The 24,327-nt window shown below is 43.7% G+C and overlaps 1 protein-coding gene across 2 annotated transcripts in view; it reads left to right on the top strand.

Annotated features, from left to right (window-relative positions):
- SERINC5 (serine incorporator 5) overlaps positions 1 to 24,327 on the top strand; it is an 87,112-nt gene that overhangs the window by 41,291 nt on the left and 21,494 nt on the right. Inside the window, exons 4-8 of one of the 2 annotated variants that reach the window (XM_027100734.1) lie at positions 14,665 to 14,769; positions 15,230 to 15,408; positions 15,885 to 15,967; positions 17,410 to 17,503; positions 23,115 to 23,326. In XM_027100734.1, the coding sequence (XP_026956535.1) occupies positions 14,665 to 14,769; positions 15,230 to 15,408; positions 15,885 to 15,967; positions 17,410 to 17,503; positions 23,115 to 23,326 (673 nt within the window). The remainder of the gene's footprint in view (positions 1 to 14,664; positions 14,770 to 15,229; positions 15,409 to 15,884; positions 15,968 to 17,409; positions 17,504 to 23,114; positions 23,327 to 24,327) is intronic. The other variant, XM_027100733.1, reaches the window with a different exon arrangement.

The raw sequence follows: 24,327 nt of genomic DNA on the forward strand, positions 1-24,327 counted from the left end.
GAGCGAGAGGGAACTGCAAAGAGCTGCTGGGCCAGACTTCGTCCCGCCTCATCTCTCTCGGGGAAACTCCTCTTTCCCGTGAGAACTTCGGCTCTGCTGTGCTGGTTGAATGGGATGCGATTTCTGTCTTCTCCTGGAGCATTTTTCCCATCTCAAAACATACCAGCCATTTTATTGCAGGTCATTCTTGTCAGTGACCATGTAATTCACGCAGGAACAGTCTTGAGATATTTGATGCTTGTGGGGATTAAAAATCCATTTTAGAATGTAGAACAGCAACCACAAAATGGGCGAGAGATTTAAGCCTCCTGACCGGCACCGCTAAATCAAGGTGGAACTTCTGTGTGGAGACCAATGATGACACTTTGAGTCTGGGCGTCCTAGGAAGCTGCGCGGGCATTTGGGGAGGGAGGAGAAAGGAAGGCTCTTCTTGTTTCCTGTGGGACAGGAGCCCCTAAGACTAAGCCTGCATTGGAAAAGGGAGGACAGGGCATCTATGTGGCCCTCAGGGCTTCTTTCCTGTGAGCTGTGTGCCAGGCCGAGGGAAGAAGAGCCCTAAAGGTTCCTGAGTGGAAGAATCCATTTTCTCCATCCCGCATTCCACTTGGTGCCCAGGCTGCTCTGAGGCATTGACATGGGTGGTAGGTAGTACCTGAACCTTTGCGTTTTCTTTCTTCCAGAACCAAAACATACCTCCCACACCGTGGAAGACGCGTTTATGTTGTTGTTTTAGTGTGTTTCTTTGCTTGCAATTTAAATCTTGAAGAATCATTCCTTGTATTGAGAGGAGAATCTCCTATGATGTTTGTTTTTGGTAGCAATCTTTTTTTGTTCCTTCAGTTGTTTGTTTGTTTTTTTGTTGCCATACTCGGGCCTCTCACTGTTGTGGCCTCTCCCATTGCAGAGCACAGGCTCCGGACACGCAGGCGCAGCAGCCATGGCTCATGGGCCCAGCCGCTCCGCGGCATGTGGGATCCTCCCGGACCGGGGCACGAACCTGTGTCCCCTGCATCGGCAGGCGGACTCTCAACCACTGCGCCACCAGGGAAGCCCCCTTCAGTCGTTTTAAAAGGTGTTAACGTTTTGTTTGTACTTTTACTGAATCTCTTTTGGAGACATGGTTTGCTTTATACATTATTTTCTGCTGGTGGGTTTGGATCAGTTTTCCTCTGAGTGAGTAAGAATGTGGAAATTGAACCATTCCCATGATTGGATGAGAAGAGCTTTTCCGTTCTTTTCAGCACAGGGTGATAATTGTTGCAGGGTAGAGTGGGCCTCAGAGGAGGGTTGGATGAGAGCTGACAGGGCCCAGAGGTGAGGGGGGCTGAGGGCTGCAGTCTCCTCAGTGTCTTAAAAGCAGCTTCTGAATTCCATTCTCTCCCTGGACTTAATGAAAACCCGTTCTTGTTGGTAGAACCCCTGATGCCCCAGCCTCCCCCACTAGCCAGTGATACACCCAGAGACTTCAGGTGCGCCTGGAAATCTCCTAGCTCAGCCATTGTTAAGTTGGCTTACAGGCTCTTGTTAGGCCAGCAGAGTTTTCTTTTTTTAATGTGCACTTGGCCGCCTGCTTCTTGCATTTGGCAAGAAGGGGCTAGCATGCTGTAGCTCGCCACAGGCCCCATCACTGGATGTTTACTTACATCAGGTCCCATACACTTCCCCTTACTTCTTGCCCCCCAAGAATAGCATTTGGATTTGAAACTCCTGAAATAGCTTAAACTCTTTGAGTTCGTGAGTTTCTGAAAAGGCTGTAAATGTCAGAACGGACACCAGGCTTCTTACCCACCCCAGACGGTGAGGGGTAGGGAGGTTGCTGAATGTGCTCGAGTGGTCTTTGCAGATCTTCACGCACAGCCCCAGACCGGGGCCCGAGAAGCCTGTCTCTGCCGTGACTCGTCTACCCTTGGCACGCTGGAATCTGGCATTTTTATCCAAGTGACTATTTAGAAATTGTTCTGGTCACTTTGGTCCACTGAACTCAATGGACCACTCAGTTTCAGGACTAAGTGGAGGTGGGACCCTGATTGGATCTAAATCTGCCCCTCCTTCAGTTACATTCCCAAGTTACAGTCATCACCTCCCCCCACCCCTTTAAAAAAATCTTAAGTAGGTATTCTACTCGCGATTTCTGCAGTTATCATGAAGTCCATAATTTGCCAGGGAAGGGGGACAGGGATGCATGTTGAGGCTGCCAACTGTGGATTTAGGCCCCTGGAACAGAGGTAGCAGGACGAGCTTAAAGGACTTTTCTCTATTTATTCAGAAAATCCAGTTCTCTCTCAACACATTCCCTAGAGGTGATATATAAATTAGCTTTGGTCTGTATTTCTCAGTCATTTTCACTGTTCATTAGAAGGAGAAGGAGATGTGGTAATGGGAAATTCATGTATATTAGCTGTATTAACATAGATTACGTGGAAGTAGATGGATGAAAATGGAATAAAGGAGGACTGTTTATAGCCAGGCTCGTTCCGAGGCCATATCCACATCTGGTCATCCATTTCCCCCCGCCGTGCCGGGTGTAGTGGTCACCTCCTGGCCTGAGCCCTTCTCCTCTGCCTGCTTTCCCTGAGCCGTGCTTTCATTTCCGGCTTTGGTTATTCCTAATGTTTATCTGCTGGTTGAGGCACACTTTTCTCAGGACAGTGCTGGGGACAGATCCATTCTCCCCCTTTTTTCTAGGTCCAGTGCTGACGACATACTTGCCCCACGCAGGTCATAAAAGGGTTGGGTTTCTACTCAGCATTCAGGCAGTCCTGATTCGACCCCACCAGGCTCCTTGATGTCCTGTTCCAATTGTCTTATTTAGACTTGGGTTGTCCCCATGTCCCTAGCTTCACACGTTCACTTCCCCTCAGACTTCTTTCTCCAGAGAACTAACCCCATGGGTGACCCCATGAGGTTGCTGTTTGTACTTGTATGTCTCCCAGATGATACTCCATTTTCAAATTCTGGAGTTCCCACAGTGTAGCAACTGTAGATGAACACAGAAGCTACTTTCCTTAGAGACGACTTAGATTTCAAAATGCTTTCCTGAGTACACCCTGTGGTCAGTTCACAGTGACATTTAACCATACTTGGGTGGTTCTTAGAGTTGACAGAGCTTTGATCCAACATGTTAGAGATGCTGAAATTTGGTAACGAGCTACTCTACTTTTTTTTAACCTACAGTATGAGGAATATGAAAGCATTATAGTAAGTATTGGTTTTGGGAAAGCCCTCCCATTCCCGTTCCCGTGCCAGTGACAGGGGGTTAAAAAAAAAAATACATGAAACAAAGTTACTAGTTAAAGGATCTAGTTAAACAGATAAGAAATGGAAAAAAGGATGCAGCTCCCATTCATAAGTGTTCTGCCCAGTGAAGAGACAGCAGATACTATGCGATGTTAAGTGTCATGCAGAGAAAATATTGCTCTCTTTTTAGGGTATAATTTGGATAAAACATTATTTTAAAGTGGAAGAATCTTGTTATAACCCTAACCACCCCCCTCATTTGACAGATGAGAGGATGTGGCGCAGGGCAGTGAGGTGGCTTGTCCAAGGCCGTGACACCAGGTAGAGCTGGGACAAGGACCCAGGACTGCTGGTCCCCGACCAGGGGTGCCTCTCTGGCCTGTACGACTGGGGTCGGCTGTTGCTCAGATGTTCACAGAAGTAGCAGAAGAAGGCTTAGCAAACTTATCCTTCCTCTTGATTCCTGGTCTTTCTTCTGGACTTGGTGGTGAGGGAGAAGTATTTCCTCTGGAAATAGTACCACCTCGGGCCCTCAGTGGCTTTCTTAGCTTATCTTCCCCACGTGCCTCCTTCCCTTTGTAAAGCCAGAAGCTGGGCTCAAGGGATGATGGTTAGTCTGAAATAGAAAATAGGGGCAACCACAAATCCATCCAATTTATTCATGGGCGTTGCATGTGAAATAGAACCTGCCTTCAAGCTGTGTTTGGTGTGACCGTCTTTTCAAAGTAAACAAACAGCAGCAACGAAAAATATTCCAGTTTGATCCCGAACACCATGTAGTTTGTCACAGCATAGAATGACAGGTGTTCACGCTGAAGCTGCAAAGTCTGGCTCCTGTTTTGATCTTGGTCTTTACTGGTTGAATGTTAGGAGAACTGTGTACCTGAGACATAGCATCAGGTGTTGCTTTCGTGCATTGAAGTTCTAGGAAGTAGAACTCTCCATTCTCAGCTGGCATTTTATGCTTTTGTGTTAGAACAAGTGTTGAATTAGCGCCAAAAAAAATATTGCTGACCCAGTTATTTGAGTCTGGAGTATTTTTTTTTTTAATCCAGCTGAGATAGAATGCTTTTCAAAAGTCCTCGTTCTGAACAGCAGCTGAGTTCTTTGTACTGTTGTACCTTATATGTGTCCAGTGTATCAGTGAGTGTGTTTCTGAGGTTAAAGGTGGGCCTGGGCCACTGAACTTCAAGTTCTTTGTAGAACACAGAGGAAAGATTCTCACTGTGGCCTGATCAGAGTTTCCCTGGGGTGTGCTGGCAGTGAGGTTCCACCTCTTAAATCTTGTGGGTCCCCTCCTCTCTAAATTGGGGTGACCCTGGGGACACATGTTTCCAAACAGTTTTATCTTAGGTCTCAAGTTCATCCAGGCATAACACCACCTGGAGAAAACAGTCCCTGCAGCCCTCCCGTCCCTCGCTTCTCTCATGGCTCAGGCCCCAACCTCCTGCGCTCAGTGAATGCGGGGAGAGTGATTGCGGGGAGAGTCTGGTTCTACAGGCAGTGATTTGAACTAATGTAAACCCTGCTGAGAGCCTTTTTGAGTCTGAACCAAAGACAAAGAGGTTTGATCCTAGTCCAGTAATAATGAGCTTACCAGGAGCCACAAAACAAGAAACAATAGTTATTGTCCTTGGTCTGGAGGATCTGTTACCCAGAAGCTTTGGGGGAGCATCGGATGTTAACAGGATCTCTGTTTCAGGATCCGTCCAACTGTAGGAGGGGTACAATGATAAGATGTGAGAACTGAAGTTTTCCTGATCCTTTTTTCTGTGACCATCAAAAGCACCTGTTAAGCAACTGTCCATAGACGGGACCACGCAGCTCTCTGCAGATAAATGGGACAGACAAGAGCTTATGGTTGGAAACAGCTCTGTTATAAAGTTGGAGCCAGAGGGAACAAATAGCACAATACACAACAGTAGCCTCAGATCGCTGGGAGCAGGAAATATAAATATTGTGAATAGTTGAGTCTTGATACTTGATAACAGAGTTTAAAAGGGTGATCGTGTTACTTGGTTAAACTGTAATCTGAGTTCATGTTTTAAAATATCTTTTAAGTCATGTAATTGATTCCTTCCTCCCTCCCTCCCTCCCTCCTTTCTTTCCTGCCTATGTAAGTACCAAGCAGTGTGGCAGGTGCAGGGGGTGTGGGTGTGAGTAACATACAATTGTCCTTAGAGAACTGGGCCTCAGGTGGAAAGTGTATAAAGAAGGTGCCCCCAGCGTTAGGCTGCATAGTTAAAAATAATCTGGGGCTTCCCTGGTGGCGCAGTGGTTGAGAGTCCGCCTGCCGATGCAGCGGACACGGGTTCGTGTCCCGGTCCGGGAAGATCCCACGTGCCGCGGAGCGGCTGGGCCCACGAGCCATGGCCGCTGAGCCTGCGCGTCTGGAGCCTGTGCTCTGCAACCGGAGAGGCCACAGCAGCGAGAGGCCCGCGTACCGCAAAAAAAAAAAAAAATCTGAATTCCGTTAGCAACTGTTGGAGACGGTGGTGTCAGCTGTCCCTTCTGTTGACCTTTGGGGTGACGTTAGAACTCAGGAGTGCTTTTTCCCCCGTCCTCATGAGAGACTGGGAGCCGTCCTCCTAGGAGACTGGGAGCCGAGGTGAGGTAGGAGGTTTGTAAAAGGGACTGGAGTGTGTTGCCCTCTAAAGCGGGGTTGAGCTTAATCGCAAGGGGGTGTTGGGTATTTGGGGGGTGTGGTTTTTAAATTTCAGTGAAGCTGTTTATACAGTCTTAAAATTAAGTCTAAAATTATCTCTCTACATGCCGGCTTTCATCAGTGTGGGTTTTATTTTTGGTTCTACACGCCATGTTTGTGTAACAGATGTGAGGTTTTTTTCCTACTATGCGGGCTTCTGACCTGCAGAAAAAAAAAAGCATTGAACTCGCAGGCATGTCCTCCACCACCTCCTCCACAAAGCTTTTTTTTTTTGCAGGCAGATAAATTAAAATCCTTAAGCTGCAGCTCTGAAAATGACATACGGGAGACGTCCGATTTAATTCTCTCAAAGCACAAGTTCCGCCAGTCGCGTCTCCGCTGTTCCTTTGACTTACGATCCGTAGAGTAAGTCATCACCAGTTGTCATTTGCCTTTGAGATGCTAATTCATGCTTCAGCAGCAGCTCAGCACAGCTCCTCAGCTCTGCTTCCTAGTCCTGGGCCGGGGGAACTTTTCCTGTAAAGAGCCAGCTAGTAAACATTTCAGCTGTGAGGGCCTTGTGGTCTTTAGCAACTACTCAACTCTGCAGCCAAAACAAAATGCCAGCAAACGAGCGTGGCTCTGTTCTCTATCTACATGAACAGGAGCTAGCTGTATTTGACCCACACTCTGCCCTTTGCTTCACTGGCCTGTGGTAGACCTCAGTGGCCCTGTGCCTGTCATATGCAGTTATTCTCCCCTTCTCCCTGAAGGGGAAACTTGAATGGCCTCAACTTTGTGCTGAGGGTACCGGAGCTCCTGATTAAGTTGCAAATACTGGGCTGTGTGAGCTCGTATGTACTGGGTTGACTAGGCAAGAACAATGTAGGGATACATTCAGTGTGACACGTTCAACAGTATGATGTCTTACTCTTCCTGGCCTTTTGAAATACGTGGTAAATCATTCACAGGTTAAAAAAAAATAATAATAATAATTAAAAATAATAATAATAATAATAATCAGCCCTTCTTCTTAGGTAGCCAAGCCAAGCATTTTGGTGACTGGGAAGAAGTGGGGATGGAGAGAATGAGTGTGTGGGTACCCCAGTGCTTTGCTCCTGGGGGCCCCCAATTCCTGGTCCAGTGTAAAATGGGAAGGATGTTGGACCAGAAACTGAAATGTCTGCCTGGCTGGGTTCTCAGAACTAGGATTGGGGAACAAGTGACTAGGGGCTCTCAGAGCCTTGAGGGTATAGGTTTGGTAGGATTCAGTCTTTTGGAGGAGATTAGGTTCTTGTGTCCCACCTAAGGCAAAATCACGGATAGTTGAAATTAAACCATGAAAATGCCTGAAATATCCATGAAGCAGAGCACACAGGCTTTGTGTGTACAGCATGTCACTAGAAAGGGAGCTCCTTGTTAGCATGGATCTTTTAACCTATTTTATTCGCTGCTTGAATCTCCATATCCTAGAACAGTACCTGTACATAGTAGATATGAATGAGTCAGGGAATGAGCAAACCCTGTGCTGTGACGCTTAGGTATCGTTATATAATATATCGTGTGGGATGGAGAATACACACGTAAACTCTATTTTCACTGGGCTTTTAATAATTATTTACAGAAAACAGCCATGAGCGTAGTTGGATTTGCATTTGATATGTCACCACTCTATTCCGGGTTCACAAGTTCAAGAGGAAGCTAGCTGATTTGGTGCTCACTTAGGCCGTAAGCACATCTTCCCACTGATGAGTGGTCTGACTAGAAAGCTCTGCCTGTTTAGACATTTAGTCCTCTTAATAGAAACTTCAGCATCTCTGTGTTCAAGAGAGAACTGTCAGTGGGCCTTGTTCCTCTCAGGGGGCACAGAGTTCTCTATCAGACCCTGCGTTCTGTGGGAGGGAGTGTGGGCCAATAACCGTATTTGCCATCTAAAACAAAGTCCAGGCCGCCATAGCTGCAGTTTTGTCTCTGAGGTTAGGTGTGGATTTGTTTTCTGGACTCAGAGGGCCCCCTGTTTCCACCCCTTTTCTCTTGATTATGGGGGGCAGTGCTTACTGAGGTGCTGACCCTAGGGGGGAGCAGCAGAGACTTTCCTCGCTCCGAGATGGGTGTGTAGGGGGCTCTGTGGGCATCTCTGTGCCTCTCTCCTGCTCTCCCTGTTCCCCCCAACCCTAGGGTTTTCAGAAACCCTCCCTGGGGAGAGTTTGGCAGTGTCGGTTAAAATTTAACCAGTTTTATGACTCAGTATTCATCTTGTGGATGTCAGTCCTCCTAAATGCTCTACATGTGCAGAGAGAGACACGCACAATATGGGAACTAACCATTGTACATTGTTTATAAGAGTGAAAACTCAGAAACAATGTAAATGTCTGCCACTAGCGTCACAGAAACTAAATTATGATTGGTCTGGGTTGTGGATTTCTGTATAGTAGTTAAAAAGGATGAAAATAGATTTATGTGTTGAACATGCAACAATCTGTGAGACGTAATGAGAGGGGAATAACACAGCAAAGGGCCTAAAAGGATACACATGAAAGTGTGACAGTGATTCCCTCTGGGAAGCAGTCAGGTTAGGGTTGGAGTAATGATGGGCAAGGGGATTCAGTTATCTGTATCTGTTATAATTTACATTATCTTTGGCAACAAGAATATAATTATGTATTGCTTGTATAATTGTAAATAAATATATTTTAGAATGATGCTTGGACTCTTATGTTTGCAGTTAGATTTCTTGAAAGCAGGGGTGAAAGGGCTGCTGGGTTCACTTCTGCCTGCTACCCAGCCCTCCTGACTGTCTCCTCTGCTCAGCCTTCAGCCATCAGTCTGGCTTCTGCCCCCATCTGCTCTAGAGAATATTCTGATCACTGCCCCAGATGACTGTTGGCAAATCCAATCTGCGCTGTCATCGCATTGGTGGTATTTGACACACTCTGCTTCTTGAAAGCCTCCCTCAACTTCTCTCTGGTTCTGTACCTTTTCAGTTTCTTCCTTGTTTTTTTTCCCCTTCTTCCCAGTCCCCAAATGTTTGCATTCCCCAGCGTTCTGGGCTGTTCCCACCTGTCTCCCTCCCCCTCCTCTACCCACATTCCTCTCCAGGTGAGTTTATTTACTCCACTGAGTGCCTCCTTTGCCATCTCTGCTGGTCACTACCAAGTCCTTCTCTCTAGTCCTGCTGTCTTTCTGGAGCACTGCACCCTTGCTTAGCCATCTGCCCACATTTCCCCCGGATACTGGCCGCCTGTCGTTAAGTGAATGACTGCCCCTCCATCCTGAAACCGCTCTTCTGTGATTCCTATCCACTGCTGGGCCGCCATCCAACCAACTGCCAAGCTAGGAACTGGGAATCTTAGTTCTGGGTTCCTCTGCCTTTCTTCCTAGGCCCCATCAAATCAGCACACGGGACCTGTCTATTCCACGGGACCTGTCTATTCCACGGCCTCAATCCCCACTGCCATTGCCTAATTGAAGATTTATATGAGTTTTCGCTGGGATTAACTCTTATCTCTCTTTCAAGATTAGTAACTGGCGTGATTCTTGCTCGTACATTCTGCCTTCATGTTACCTTAATTCCCTGAGCAGATCGACGTTAGCTGTCGCCTGCTTCCCTCCTGAGGAAGAGCCCTTCGTGCCATCATTATTAGTCAGTTCTCTGCAAGTTGTCTTGTTCGGGTTGAAAGCTTATTATTTAAAGTTTGGTTGGAGTTGTTTTCTAACTGTCTAATCATATTTGGGGTGGTTTGATCCTGACGAAATGCTCATGGTGGAGGAGAAGCTGTGAGCACCAGTGCCGTCTCTGTCTTGCATGCTTCCGAGATTCTGGGGAGTTACTATTTGGGGATGTCAAGTTCCTGATGGCAGAGGTGGCAGGGTCAAATAAAACCAGGCTCGGTGAAATTTTAGTTTCCCTTATGGCTTTTAATAATGGCACAGCGTAGACTTTTCTTGTAAAAATGTCTAGAAACCCGAACAAAAGAGATGTAAGATTGTTACTGTTTTTAAAAATAGCCCCCCCCCCCCAAAAAAGGGCCTCAAAGGTAATAGTTTACAGAGAAATGAGCCTTGGTTGCTAGAGGCCACTGAGGGGAGGATGGAAGCAGATCTTAATGTTCCCTGTTTCACAGCTCCTGTCCATGGGTGGGTAACAGACAGGCATCACTCTCATGGACACTGGAGTTTTTCCACAGACAAAAAGAAATTGTCTTAGAAAGTATGAAAATAAGTGGAATATCAAAAAGGAGAGAGGGTCTCGATTCTGAAATTCATTTCAAGTAAGAGATACTAAACAGAACCTACAGATGTGGTTCTTCTAGGTTTTATGGTATCACTCCTGCTCAGCTGCCCAAAGCTTTCTCTGCAGCTTGGTTTCATTCAATGCCCTAAAAATTTGATGTAATGAAATGTAAGACTCATTCGCTTTGCTAATATGCCATGTTCTCATCTCTCCCAAATAATATTTTAATATTATAGGAACATGCCGCTCCTTTTCCTCTTCATTTCTGTAAGAAACACTCCCAAATTCTATATTTCTAAGTTTGCAGCATGTGGGCCCCTGGCCAACTAGACCTGTAAGGCTTTCTGTAGCTCTTCTATTGTTTGTTTATATTTATCTACCTGAGACTGAAATTGTTTTGGAGGCATAGCTAGCCTCTCTTCTATATAGATGAGTTACAGGGATTTTCTAGCTTCCACCTCTTTGAGCTTAATACTTGTGTTGATGTTTCAAAATGTCTTCCCTGACTTGGGAGTTCAGACGTGTTTTCTTTTGGGTGACAACTAGGTCTCTGAAAGATAGGTAGCGAGCACTGTTTTTTAGAACTCAATTCTTATACAGGCATACCTTGTTTTGTTGTCCTTTATTGCACTTCTGCAAATACTGCGTTTTTTGCAAATTAAAGGTTTGTGGGAATGCTGCATCTAGCAAGTCTGTTGGTGCCATTTTCTCAACAGCACTGTTCACTTCATGTCTCTGTGTCACACTTTGGTAATTCTCGCGATATTTCAGACTTTTTCATTATTATATTTGTTATGTGATCAGTGATCTTTGATGTTACTGCCATGACTCACTGAAGGCTCAGATGATGGTTAGTGTTCTTTTAGCAATAAAATATTCTTTAATTAAGGTCTATACACTGCTTTTTTTTTTTTAAAGAAAAACACATAGTGCCATTGCACACTAAATAGACTGCAGTGTAGTGTAAACATAATTTTTATATGCACTGGGAAACCAAAAGATTTGTGTGACTCGCTTTATTGAGACATTTGCTTTATTGCAGTGGTCTGGAACTGAACCCACGATATCTCTCATGTATGCCTGTATATATGTGCCAGGAAAGGATTCATCTTATTGAAAGTTACCCGGTACGGTTGTCTGTTGGTATCTGTGGGGGATTGGTTCCAGGACGCTATCGGATACCAAAATCCACCAATGCTCAAGTACCTTATATAAAATGACATTGTATATTACTTAGGCACATCCTCTTATATTCTTTAAATCATCGCTAGATTATTTATAATATCTAATACTATGTAGATAGTTACTGGTACATGACAAATTCAAGTTTCACTTTTTGGAACTCCCTGAAAAATAAAAAAAATTTAAAAAATATTTTCCATTTGTGGTTAGTTGAATCCACAGATGCAGAACTGGCAGATATGGGGGTCCAACTGTAACTTTCAATATGAATCCTTTGTAAAGTGAATAGAGCATCTGCTGAGTTCTAAGATGTCCATGTCCCCCCCATGTTTAAATCAGTATGCATCAACCAGTCAGGGGTTCGTGTAATGTGCCTAACTCCCTCCCCAAGAAGTTCTTTTTATAAAATAGTACCTTACAGTTAAGGAAGTTTACTTAATGGCTACTATGGATTAGGAACTGTGATGAGCACTTTTTACAACGATTCACCGATTTAATTCTCAGGGTTGGAAGTCCATGTGAGCTTTTTATTCTTCCTGATAATTTGTGGCTCTGAGTTTGGTTGCTTGAGGCTTGTGGGGAAACCGTTGCCCTTGGGTCTGTACAGAACCAACACAGATGCAGCGTCCTTGGATGCCCAGAACAGACATAAGAGGTACCAGACATAAGAGGTAACACCCTTAGCAGGCCTGTCGCCTCTACCCCATGGTGTGGAATCTGTGTGTAATGAATGTTTTCTTTTTCTAAAACCAGGATGGAGCTTGGAACAGCAAATATTTAATCAGAGCAGATTCCCCTCACTAAATTTTGCCAGCTTGTTCAACTCGGAGATTCTTTGCCTAAAAATATTCACCACGTACTGAAGGCTAAATGACTAAGTCACCCACAGAGCATAAAGCAGGTCTTAGAATTTGGAGCAGGGGGTTGTTTGCCTACTGATATTTTGGATGAAGTATGCCGTGCCACATACTCACCCTTTGATGAGCCTAAGGGCCTCTGGCGGTAAAGAAGGGTTTTAGGGGAGGGGGGATTTGTGGGGGATGGTAGGGTAGGCGTTCAGGCCCGCTGGCAGTAACGTTCTTCTTGAACTGATCTGAGAAGAAGAGAGAAGTGGGTGTGGGGTAGGGAGGTGGAGAAGAGTCTAATCGGGAAAGATGGGCTGGTGTAGACGAAAGGGATGCTGCCATGCACGTGTTACAGTGGAAGTGAGGGCGGCGGTGTGCAGCAGGGATTAGCTTTGCTGATAGAGTGGGACACGGAAGGGAGGGAAAATAAGAGTTCCATGAATATTACAGAACAGTAAATCCCATATGAACAAAACAGGAGTAAGTGAGGTGGCATGGCGCCTCCTTTTACAGATTTAATGCAATGTTACCTCCTTATTATCGGTACCACTCACACGGGTGCAGCTTTTGTTTCCCGCTAGAGGCTCTGAAACGTTCACTTGTGTGGCATCCCCCATCACTTCAGTACATGAGGATCTTAACCATGTGAGTTTGCTCACTCACTGTGAAACACTGCTAAAAGTTCAAGGTCCTTCAGAAGGCCCTTCCTGACTTCTCATTACCTGTGTGAGGGCACTTCCTATGTCCTGTATCCTTATCGCTATACTGAAGCAATTTCCAGACCAGCCGTTCTCACTGGGATGCTCCAAGGCGCTTCCAACCCTATATGTTAAAAGCAAACTCCCGATCTGTTCTTTTCAGTTCCACTCTTCGTCCTCTGCCAACCCTACTCCCCCACCACCCCAAACAGCTTTAATAAAGCAGAAGAGAACCCTCCCCCCATCCTTCACAGTCCTGCCAACTATGACTTCTAGCCACAGAATTTCTGTTTTCTCTGCTAGTAGTTTACCTTCTTCGATTGTTATCTGGACTGTTAATCCAGTGGCCCTCTAATTTATCCTCCTGCCTCAAACCTGTCCCTTTCCCATATGTTCTCCACTTTGCAGCCAAAGGCATTCCAGCTTAAATAGTTGTTTCTCTTACAGGGTGGGAGCCAGAATCCTTAGCATGGCATACGCCTGGCCCTTCCCACCAAGACCCTACCTTCTTTTGAGCTTCATCTCTTGCCAAGGAATGCTTTTTTAGCATAAATATGTCCCATGCAATATTTAGTCTAAGTATGTCCCAAGTGTTGTTATATTAAAAAATTAGTTATTATTCATCCAAAATTTAAATTTAACTAGACATTCTGTATTTTATTAGGCTTAGTATTTTACCTGGCTTGGTCAAAAATATAGTAGTGTCTCTCTTTATGCATTTGTTTCTTGCTCTGATGAAAAAGAAATTGGAGTTGCAGGAACTTGCTGACTGCAAAATATTTGGCATTTCTTTATGAAATCTTTTTTTTTTTGGCTGTGCCACGTAGCATGCAGGATCTTAGTTCCTCGACCAGGGATCAGACCCGTGTCCCCTGCAGTGGAAGTGCGGAGCATAACCCCTGGACTGCCAGGGAAGTCCCATGAAATCTTTTATAGCTATTCATGGAAATGGAGCTATCCTAATAGGGTCTCAGTATTAATGCTTTTTTGCCTGAGACACTAACTTTGAAAAACATGCTTTGTTTGGAAAAGCATGTTTGAGATTCAGGTGTAGTAATGATTGCAGCTCTTTTCTGAGGGAGGGAACCCTCGTGGAGGAAGATGAACTGCAATTAAGTGTAGTCTTCCTTCTGTTTATGGAAATCTTAATAACCTCCACTGTTGTTGTTTCTTTAGGATATTTTCTGGAGAAGAAACTAAATTATCATGCTTCAGTTTTACCTCTAGTTTTATGTCATTTTTTTCTGGTTTTTTTTTTTTTTTTTTTTGTCTTGTGAGTAAAGGCTGTAATGTGATTTTCAACTTATTTTCTGTTCTAAAGAGTGTTCAGCTTTGATGTTGGTAAGAAGCAAGTTTTTTTTTTAACACTGACTAAATCTTTATTTTCTGACATTAATAGAAACGTGCTGCTTGTTCTCATAATGTAAGATTTTAATTATTCTGATAATGTAAGTGGGTTTTACATTAAAACCTTCTAATTGTACTAGAATAAACCATTATCAACATTTATCAGAAGATTAAGGTCCGTAAATAAAGAGCTCCAGTGGATCAAGAAGAAAAATCCAATTAACTGCCAATTCACAGAGAATAATACAAATGGCCATAAATTTAAGAAAAGATGTGAACCTTACTAGTAATGAGGAAGACGGACATTAAAACAAGATAGTGGTTTTTAACCTTTAAATTTGGTGCTCAGGTTGGGAATGTGAGCAGTCTCAAATGTTACTGGTAGGATGTAAAGGCAGCCTTTAAGAGTGTGATTTGACTTTATCTCTTGAAATTTTAAAATGTAGATACTACTTGACCCACTGATTTCATTTCCAGGTCAGGAGCTTATCCTATATAAATAATGGCATATGTGCAATTATTCTCCATATTTATGCATTTCAAGAAAAATATACCCGTGGGACTTCCCTGGTGGTCCAGTGGGTAAGTCTCCAAGCTCCCAATGCAGGAGGCCTGGGTTCGATCCCTGGTTGGGGAACTAGATCCCACAGGCCGCAACTAAGACATCTGCAGGCCGCAATGATAGATTCCGCATGATAGATTCCGCATGCCGCGACTAAGACTGGCGCAGCAAAAATGAATGGATGAATAAAGAAAAATATACCTGTGTATTATAAGTATCATTTTTTAAAACTCTGATGCTGGATTTCAGAATTCCTTAGGAGTAAGTGGAGGTGGAGTGGTATGTTATGAGCACTGTATTTTTAAGAAAGATTCAGAGAAAGAAAGAGGTCTTTGGAAGAGAGACTTTCTTCTCAGTCTTAATTTCTCTCTGCACGTGGTGTATTTCACATTGGATTTTGACTTGTAGGCTGAAAGAACACTCCATTGGCAGCCCTTCTTTTCCTAGTTTTAACAAATTACTTTTTCTCTTTTTCTTCAGATCCCTTTTTTCGAAGATATCTGTAAAGGCATTAAAGCTGGCGACACCTGTGAGAAGCTGGTGGGGTATTCTGCGGTATATAGAGTCTGTTTTGGAATGGCCTGTTTCTTCTTTATATTCTGCCTCCTGACCTTGAAAATCAACAACAGTAAAAGTTGTAGAGCCTATATTCACAATGGGTGAGTCTTTGTGGGGATCCTTTCACCCTTCCTTATATTCAGAGCAACATTCCAGGACCTCTTCCACTCTTCAGACCCTCTGACTGCTTTCCTCTAGTTGAAATTGTTGACACCGATTTTAGGGAAGGTGGAACTTATACTTACCACACAGTGGCCTAAGAACTGGAATCCTATTTGTAACACCTGGTACCATAATGAGAAATGCATTGGAGATAAGAGTTTATTTCTTGTACCAAGAGCTTCCCCCAGGTCACTTCCACCCCTGCAAGAAAATGGTCTTGCACAATCAGAGGCCACACCGAAGTCTGTCTAATTATGGGAAAAGGCAGTCTCCAGTCACTTAATTACTTCCCCTCCATTTGGAGAGAATAGAATCATGAATTGACACGCTTACCTCTAAGAGGTCTTTTGTCCTTCCTTGAATATCATTTAAATACATTTCCTTTTTTTTTTTTTTTTTTTTCCTTCCCCTCCAGCTTTTGGTTCTTTAAACTTCTGCTGTTGGGGGCCATGTGCTCAGGAGCCTTCTTCATTCCAGATCAGGAGACCTTTCTAAATGGTACAAATGGGGTGTTGGGGGTATCTATTTATTGTGTTTTTATTCACTTTGTAAAACTGTTGGAAAGCGTAGTCCAGGGTGCCTTTGATATTGTAGGTTACTAACTTTCTTGTAGCTTAAAAAAAAAAAAATCCTGCCTCAGCTGCCCACACTTCACCCACCCTCTGTACTTCCTCCCTCCCCACCCCACACCTCCACTTCTCCCTCCCTGGGAGGGGTGAGAGGACCTTTAGTTACTCTACCGGTTGAAGAATTGAAATTAAGGTTATTAGCCTGAAGGGAAAATGAAGCACTTAAAACTTGTTTGAAAACTAGTTTAGCATGTCAGCGTGACCCAGGGAGACCTTGTTCTTTCTGAGCACTGCACACAAACCCAAGGCTTCTCAGCAGCTTTAAATCTGCTGTAGCTATAATGGGGTAAGAAAGGCATCCTCCAGACCATTTCTAAACTTGCCTTATGTGAAACTGTACAACACTGAATTATATCCCTTATCGATAGAACCTACCAAAGTTATTTAATATAATGCATTCAATCATAGCTGAAACAAGGGGCCCTTCTTCATATGAGGTAGGGAGGAGAAAAAAAGCCTGAGTTTTAGAGGTTCAGAACATTGTTCAGACCCAAATGGATTCACTTTCCTTATTAAGATAGTAAAAATACTCACATTGTGAATAAGGAACAGCCATAGTCCCTCAAATAGCCACATATCAGGCTCCAGCTAGTTTCTTAGGGTCATACCGGTTTTATGTACTCCTTAAGGAAGTTGTATCCAAGTTGTCTTTTTACCTAAAATACTGGTAACTAGTTTTCAATTCTCCACAGAGGTCCTTGTATATATTAGAATAATATACTTAGAACGGGACGGGACCTAGCTGTCCATCCTCTAGCACAGCTCAGTTGTATTATAGACAACCCAGAGATGTGATGCGCTTATCCAAGGTTTGGGCTTCTCTGTGGCCGAGCCAGAAGTAGAACCTGAGTCCGTGGCCTCCCATGAGAACCTCATTTCCTCACTGGACATTGGTGGGTCTCTGTCCGGTGAAATTTGAATCCTTGGTTTTTCTGGCATTGTGTGATTTTACTTTTAAATTGAGGGTCATTGTTGATTTTATGAATTACTGCATCTGTTAGGATATCTGGCATTTATTTATAGCATGGAGGTGAAGCTTGGATGCTGTGGTGCCAGATTGCCTGTGTTCACATCCCAGCCCCACCCTTTACTGGCTATGGGACCTTGTCAGCTTACGTGTAGACTCTCAGTTTTTCTCATCTGTAAAGTGGGTGTAATAGTACTGCCTACCTTGTAGGGTTGTGTGGGAATTAAATGTGTTACTGGTACAGGGAGCCTGCGGTAAAAATTAACTGTAGTCATTACTCTCTCATTTGAGTTAAACACTTGGGACAGTCACCTCATCTCCTTTCGGACGGTCTTCTTTTGCAGCCTGGCGCTATGTGGGAGCCGTCGGAGGCTTCCTGTTCATAGGCATCCAGCTCCTCTTACTTGTGGAGTTTGCACATAAATGGAACAAGAACTGGTATGTGCTTTTATGGAGAGCTTCCACGTGAACTCACTCTCTGACTCAGAGAAAGTGCCCATGATGACAGGAGCTCTACCCCGAGTTGTATTGCCAGCGATTAGCAGCCTGCTTAGACCAAAAACAATTTTTGCTTGTTCTCTCCCTTCCCTCCTGCTCTTTGGACCTCTTCATTTACTCCTCTCCCATACTGTTTTTCTCGCCTTTCTACTTTTCCTTTTTCCACTTCATTGCTTTTCACTCTTTGGCTCTCTTTTCCCTGCACCCTCTCATTTGGGCTCTAAGACTTAGCCACACTCAACCCCAGTGCTGGTACCTCGCAGCCCCTGCTCTGTGCTTGCGTTAGTGGCTGAAAATTTGGGTAGGCTTTATCTTAGGCTCCCATCCTTAGGAGATTAAAAAGAAAAAAGTACTTTGGAGCTGGAGGTTCACTTTCTGCAAAGAATATTCAATGAAATAGTGCTTTTCTTTTTAGAAAAATTTTTGTTCCTTCTCAACTGCCTAAGAGGGGAAGGACCCCTTCATTAGGAAGATCTGTTGTTCTACCTTAGAAAGCCTTCCCGACTTTAAAAAAAATACAGACCCTTTTTAAGTGCCTTGAAAATAGAATTCACATCCTAGAATACATGGGGAATGCCAAACTATTAATGACTCGTTTTATTTCTTGCTGAGCCACATTGAGGAAGTGACAGCTAGACAGGGGTGCAGCTCCTTCGGTGCTAAGGCCAGGTTGACTCTCTTTGTGACTCTGGGCAAAGCACTGAAGTGCTCTGTCTTACTTTACTTATAAAATATGAATGAAAATAACTGCCTGCTATATCCAGTAAGGCTTTTGTAATTTTGTAGGTTTTGTAGGCATCATGTTATTTTGTACTGTTTGGGCGGGTATCTGAAAGTTCTATATGAATGTGAATTTTATTTTTTATTTTGGACAAAACAAAATATACTGTCCAAATTCTCTCAAAACACTTTTCATCCTGATTATATTCCTCAGCTTGGTAGTAGTAGTAGTTGTTTTGTTTTGGTCTTGTTTTTTTGAAAATCGAATCATGAGATGCCTGAGTGAAAAGATAGGTTAAACATTTTATTATTTGGTAAATATTGGAGTAAGCACCCAAATACCAATTTAAAAATGTTTGCAGCACATTGAATAGTCATACAGGTAGCGCTACAGGCGTGTTTTGGTATTTTTTCAAATCTTTATTTTTGGGGAGGGGGGGCGGGTGCCGCGCTGCGCGGCATGTGGGAATCTTAGCTCCCTGACCCGGCATTGAGCCCGTGCCCCGTGCATTGGAAGTGCAGAGCCGTAACCACTGGACTGCGGTGGAACTCCCCTCAAATCTTAATCTGTATGATAATACAGATTTCTAGGTCTGAGTACATATATAAGTTTATTATTGCATGCTGTCCTGCATTTTGAGTCATCCCTGAAACCTAGTATGTTTGGGGCTTCTACTAGATCTTGTTTCGAGGCAGCAAAGTTTTCCTAAAGATAAGTCAAATGGTTGACTATAGTTTTATGTGACCCTGTTCTCAGTTATACAGAAGAAATATGCACAATAAGTTGGAAATGCATTTTAATTGATTAAATACCATTCTTTCCATCGATGATAATTCTTTTTTCCGGGGGGGGTGGCGGGGGCGCTGTACCATGTGGCTTGTGGAATTTTAGTTCCCAGACCAGGGATCAAACCTGGGCCCTTGGCAGTAAAAACGTGGAATCCTAACCACTGGACTACCAAGGAATTCCCTGGTGATTCTTATGTACTTTCATTCTGAATTTTTTATTTGACAAAAGGAATGCATCACACTTTTTTCTAAAATTTTTACAAATAAACTTCGAGTAAGGAACTTATGATAAAATACTAATATCTTTGATACTGAGTGCCTGACTTGCCCATTAAATAGTATGCTTCCTTGAGAATACTTGTGCTTTTTTACTCTGACTTTAATGTTTTGATTGATTCTGAAGCCATTTTCTGGGACTAATTATCGATGCCAAGTTTTAACGGGCATTTTGGAAGAGTTTGATTGCTTTAAAAACTTTCCAGAAACGACCCAATAGGAATGGCTTAAGAGCTTTGCAACGATTGATGTTGCTGTTGTCCCGGCTTTGAGGCCAGTGTCCCAATAAAATCTCTTTTGTCCACATACTCACAGCTGGTTGGTCTGCCTAAAATTAGGATTAAGCTAGGAAATGTACAAGTATTGTTATTTTTATGTAAATTCATCTAATTTAGTTTAAGAGTTTGTCCGAGCAAAAATTGATTCAAATTGGGCGCCCTCCAATCTGGCAGATAGAAAGGAGCTCCGAGGAGCTGTACAAAATAAAAGACGTTTATAGGCAGCAGAGAGCAGGGACAAGGAAGTTATATTAGGCAAAAAAGCAGGTTGGTTATTGTGAGGTAACTTCCCTTCAGGGGATGGCAGGCATCTACCAGTTAGGTGACATAACTAGTGCTAATCAGGGGATTCCTGATTGACTGGTTTAAGATTCCGTTTCTGGGAGAGCTGAAACTCTAAGTTGTGTTGGTTTGGTGGTGTGGGGCTTAGCATAAGTGACTCCTTTCTAAGCCTGTTGTCTTGTTTTTGACACTTTCTAGGTCAATTTTTATAATTCGAAGCATCAGTTCTATATTAAAACTGAAATAACAAAAAGTAAACAGTATATTTAGGTGTTTCTTTTTTGGAGGGAGTTGCATTTTTTTTAAATTAATTAATTAATTATTTTTTTTTTTGGCTGCATTGGGTCTTTAATTGCGGTGAGCGGGGGCTACTCTTCGTTGCGGTGCGCGGGCTTCTCATTGCGGTGGCTTCTCTTGTTGGGGAGCACGGGCTCTGGGCACACAGGCTCAGCAGTTGTGGCTCACGGACTCTACAGCATAGGCTCAGTAGTTGTGGCGCACGGGCTTAGTTGCTCCGCGGCACGTGGGATCTTCCCGGACCAGGACTTGAACCCACGTCCCCTGCATTGGCAGGCAGATTCTTAACTACTGCGCCACCAGGGAAGCCCTATTTAGGTGTTTCTAATAAAGACCCATTTTCTAGATTTTATTTATTTATTTATTAGATTTTATGGATTTTAAATTAATGTTGTTGTTGGGTTTTGTTTACTCCTAACCCTCACCTGAAGCCTGAGCCCAGACATCTTTCCTAACCTGATAACCTGCTTGCTTCTGTGTCCATACACTCCTCCCCACTGCCCGGTCTTTTTCTAATCTCCATCCAAGGGCTTCTTATTGAGCACTGATTCAAAATTTTTGGACTATTAACTGTGTGCCGGGCACCAAGAGTATAAAGATAATAAGTCACAGCACTTATTTGGGGTGTCTATAGAAGGTGTCATTGGGAGGACCAACTGAGTCTGGAGCAGCAGGAATCACAGCCACTCTGCCACCATTGCTGCCTCCAGTTATCCTCTGACAGTTGGCAGTCCTTGCACCAATATTCATTAAGCACCTATTATTTGCCGGGCACTCGACAGTAGGAGAGCAGCAGTGAATGCAACCGTGTCCTGCTCTGTGGAGCTTACATTCTCCTGGGGAGAGGGGCGATAGATAATCAACTTATAATCAAGCAAATACGTACTAGGTTTAATGGTGAAAAGTGCTCTGGAGAAAAAGAAAGGGTGTGGGAGTTGGGGTGAGCAGAGCAGGGAAAGGCTTTCATGACGAGGTGTGAGGGAGACGAAGGAAGTTGGGGAGAGCCTAAGGCAGGATCGTGCTGGCTTCTTTAAGGGGCACAGGGACATCCACTGTGGCTGAACCCCAGTGGTGAGGGGAGAGTGCACACCACATGGTAGCAGCAGTCAGATTCTGATATAGTCTGAAGTTGGAAGCAGTGGAATTTGCTGCTGGGGATAGCATGGTGGTGGGGAGAGGAGAGGAGCAGGGAGAGAAAAAGACAGCAGTCAAGAGCAACTGCAGTTCTTTAATCTCCCCCCACCCCCACCCCCACCCCCACCCCCACCCCTAATGGGAAGAATGGAATTGCCATGTTCTGAGGTTGGGAAGATCACAGAAGAGCATGTTTGGGGATGGAGGTTTGAATATTGGGAAGTTAATCTGGACCTGCCAAGTTTGACATGCAGATTAGACCTCCAAGCGAAGACATTAACAGTTGGATAATAGGAGCCTGGAGTTGAGAGGAGAGGTTAGGGTTGAAGATTTAACCTTGGGAATCTAAGCATAAATTAACTGTTAAGAAAGTCCTTCTTATAGTAATAACATAGCCCAAAAGACTAGTGAGGAAACAGCTGGACCCCACCTACACACTGGTCAGCAGTGTTCACCTTTTTCTACTTAATCCATTTTCTCTCCCTGTCGTCGATTACCATTTGGCTCCTTCCTTTCTCTAGTTTCATTTTCTCTTCATTTGCTTTGTGTGCCTTCCCTGTTAGAATAACTGTGGTCATCGGAGCACCTGGCTCCGTTTCAGGAATATGATGGTCATTGTCATTTTGGCCTTTCCTCCCTGTTTTCTTTGTCTCCGGGCTGCAGTAACTTCATAATTGAAACATTTTAGCTGGGTTGCTTGAACACTCTCCAGCTTTGTGAAGATAGTAAGTATGTTGCTTTCTCTGTGAAGGTTTGTGAGAGTGTGGTTACAAAGGGCAATTGAATCCTAAGGCAGATGACAGTGATTCAGTCCATCCCCCTGTTGTTCTGTCCTCTTCATTTAGCATCAATAAGCCCTCTTTTCTTTGTTCTGAACAGTTTCTGTAGATTGTTAAATCACTACTTATTTCTCCCATCCCTTTATTAATGTTTACATAAATCAGAGAGCACATTAACCTCCTCTTTTAGATTCTTTATTGTAAATCCCATTAAAATTTCTACTCTTTTCCCGGCTGATTTTATTCTCCACCCCCCGCCCCTTTTCTTTTCTTTTTTTTGGCCGTGCTGCGTGGCTTGCGGGATCTTAGTTCCCCAACCAGGAATTGAACCTGGACCCCTGGCAGTGAGAGCACTGAGTCCTAACCACTGGACCACCAGGGAATTCCTGTCTTCACTTTTTCTAATGTCAAACTTCTTAATCATACCTGGCATTGTTTGGGAGAAGCAGAACTAGTACAGATTCTCCTTTTCAGTGCAGAGACAGAAGAGCTGAGGTCAGCCAGTCTTTCTCCGGGTGAAGTTCATTTGCTTCTCTCTCCCTAAAGGGAAGATGAGTGTCAGCAGGAGCTGCTGGCAGCACTTGGCTAAGAGACTGGCACCTCCAGGCTCTGTGTTTATGGGGAAAACTCCAACTCCAGCAAAGAGCCACTTTTTAATACTGCCAAAACCTGTCCCAGGGTAATTGACATCCAGAACGGGGAAGCTAGAATAAAGTCTGTGGTGTATTCATTTTAGCTGATGAATACACTTGAGTCAAAGATGGAATTTTATCAGTGTTTAGAAAAAATTCTATCCTTGAGCCAAGAACTTTTTGCATATTTACCTGTACCTTCTAGCTTCTAGTGGGTAAAATGATAGGCCTTTGGATAACTCATTACTATGGGCTGGGGCCTGATAGCATTAGTGAATAATGCCTGAGGGATGATAGATGCTGTCGGAGAATCAATTGACCTGTCTTCTCTCCCCTTCCTCTTCTCCACTTCCTGGAGAAACAGGACCGCAGGCACAGCTAGCAACAAGCTGTGGTACGCCTCTCTGTCCCTGGTGACTCTCATCATGTACTCCATCGCCACGGGAGGCTTGATTTTGATGGCAGTGTTTTATACACAGAAAGATGGTTGCCTGGAAAATAAAATTCTTCTGGGGGTAAACGGAGGCCTGTGTCTGCTTATTTCAGTGGTAGCCATCTCACCCTGTGTCCAAGATCGTAAGCACAGTTTTTTTTTCCATTCTTATTCATATTATAAATGTCTTTGAGCAACACCCCTCCCTTTTTGGAAATTATGGTCATTCCTTAATTTACCATGGGTGGATCAGCAATAGGAAAGGTGGGACCCCAGTGTCCCCTTCATGCCCCACACTGGGGCGAATGTGATAGTCACGCATGCCTTGTGTCCAAGATTTGAGTGTAATGAAGCCAATAAATAAGGAGATAGATGTTGCCATTACATAATGCACTACAAGGAGCCTTTCAATGGAAAACACCTTTACTGGATATTTAACTCTTCCCTGTGATCTCTGTGTAAAACTTGAATGAGTGAGAGGGCTACGGAAGGAGCTGTTCTGGGGCTCATCTTTCACTTAAGACCCCTGTGGACCACAAATTGAGGACAGCGTGGTCCCAGAGTCAGGAAGCAGGAAATCCGATCCTGGCTCTGCCAGCAGCTAGCTCCGGGAGCTAACCGTTCTCACACCCCAATCCTTCCTCTGCGAAGCCAACAGAAACCTGTGAGCCTGATCTCGCTCATGGTTGTTTCAAAGCTAAAAGGAAGAGATGATGGAAGTTCATTATTGAAATTGAGATGGTTATTACTCCACCAGTTCCTTTAATTGATCAATTAAGAATTTCCTAAAGCATTAGTATTCAGATTAAAATGTGCTTTGGGTTAAATCCTACTTTTTGAAATAGTTATAATATTTTGAAATATTTGGTTTAATGCCATTAATTGTTAAGGTGAGTCTTATTCCCATGCCAAAGAGCAACATTATGAAAGGGCCTATTTTTTACCTTTATGGGTCATTATAATTTAATAATTATAACTCTGGGAATAAATTTAATCAAATGGAAGACTGGGTGAAACTAAATCCTTTTATGTCTGCAGGTGGTTGAAAAGTTCACCAAAAAAAGGATAAATCCCTTTTATCACATCTTGGTTACTCTCAACCATCCGAACAGTTTAATTTAAATATTGTAACATTGAAACCCTT

Source organism: Aethalodelphis obliquidens, unplaced genomic scaffold (assembly GCF_003676395.1).
Source record: "Aethalodelphis obliquidens isolate GAN/ISIS:26980383/991018 unplaced genomic scaffold, ASM367639v1 scaffold4, whole genome shotgun sequence".
In the NCBI taxonomy this organism is placed as follows: domain Eukaryota; kingdom Metazoa; phylum Chordata; class Mammalia; order Artiodactyla; family Delphinidae; genus Aethalodelphis; species Aethalodelphis obliquidens.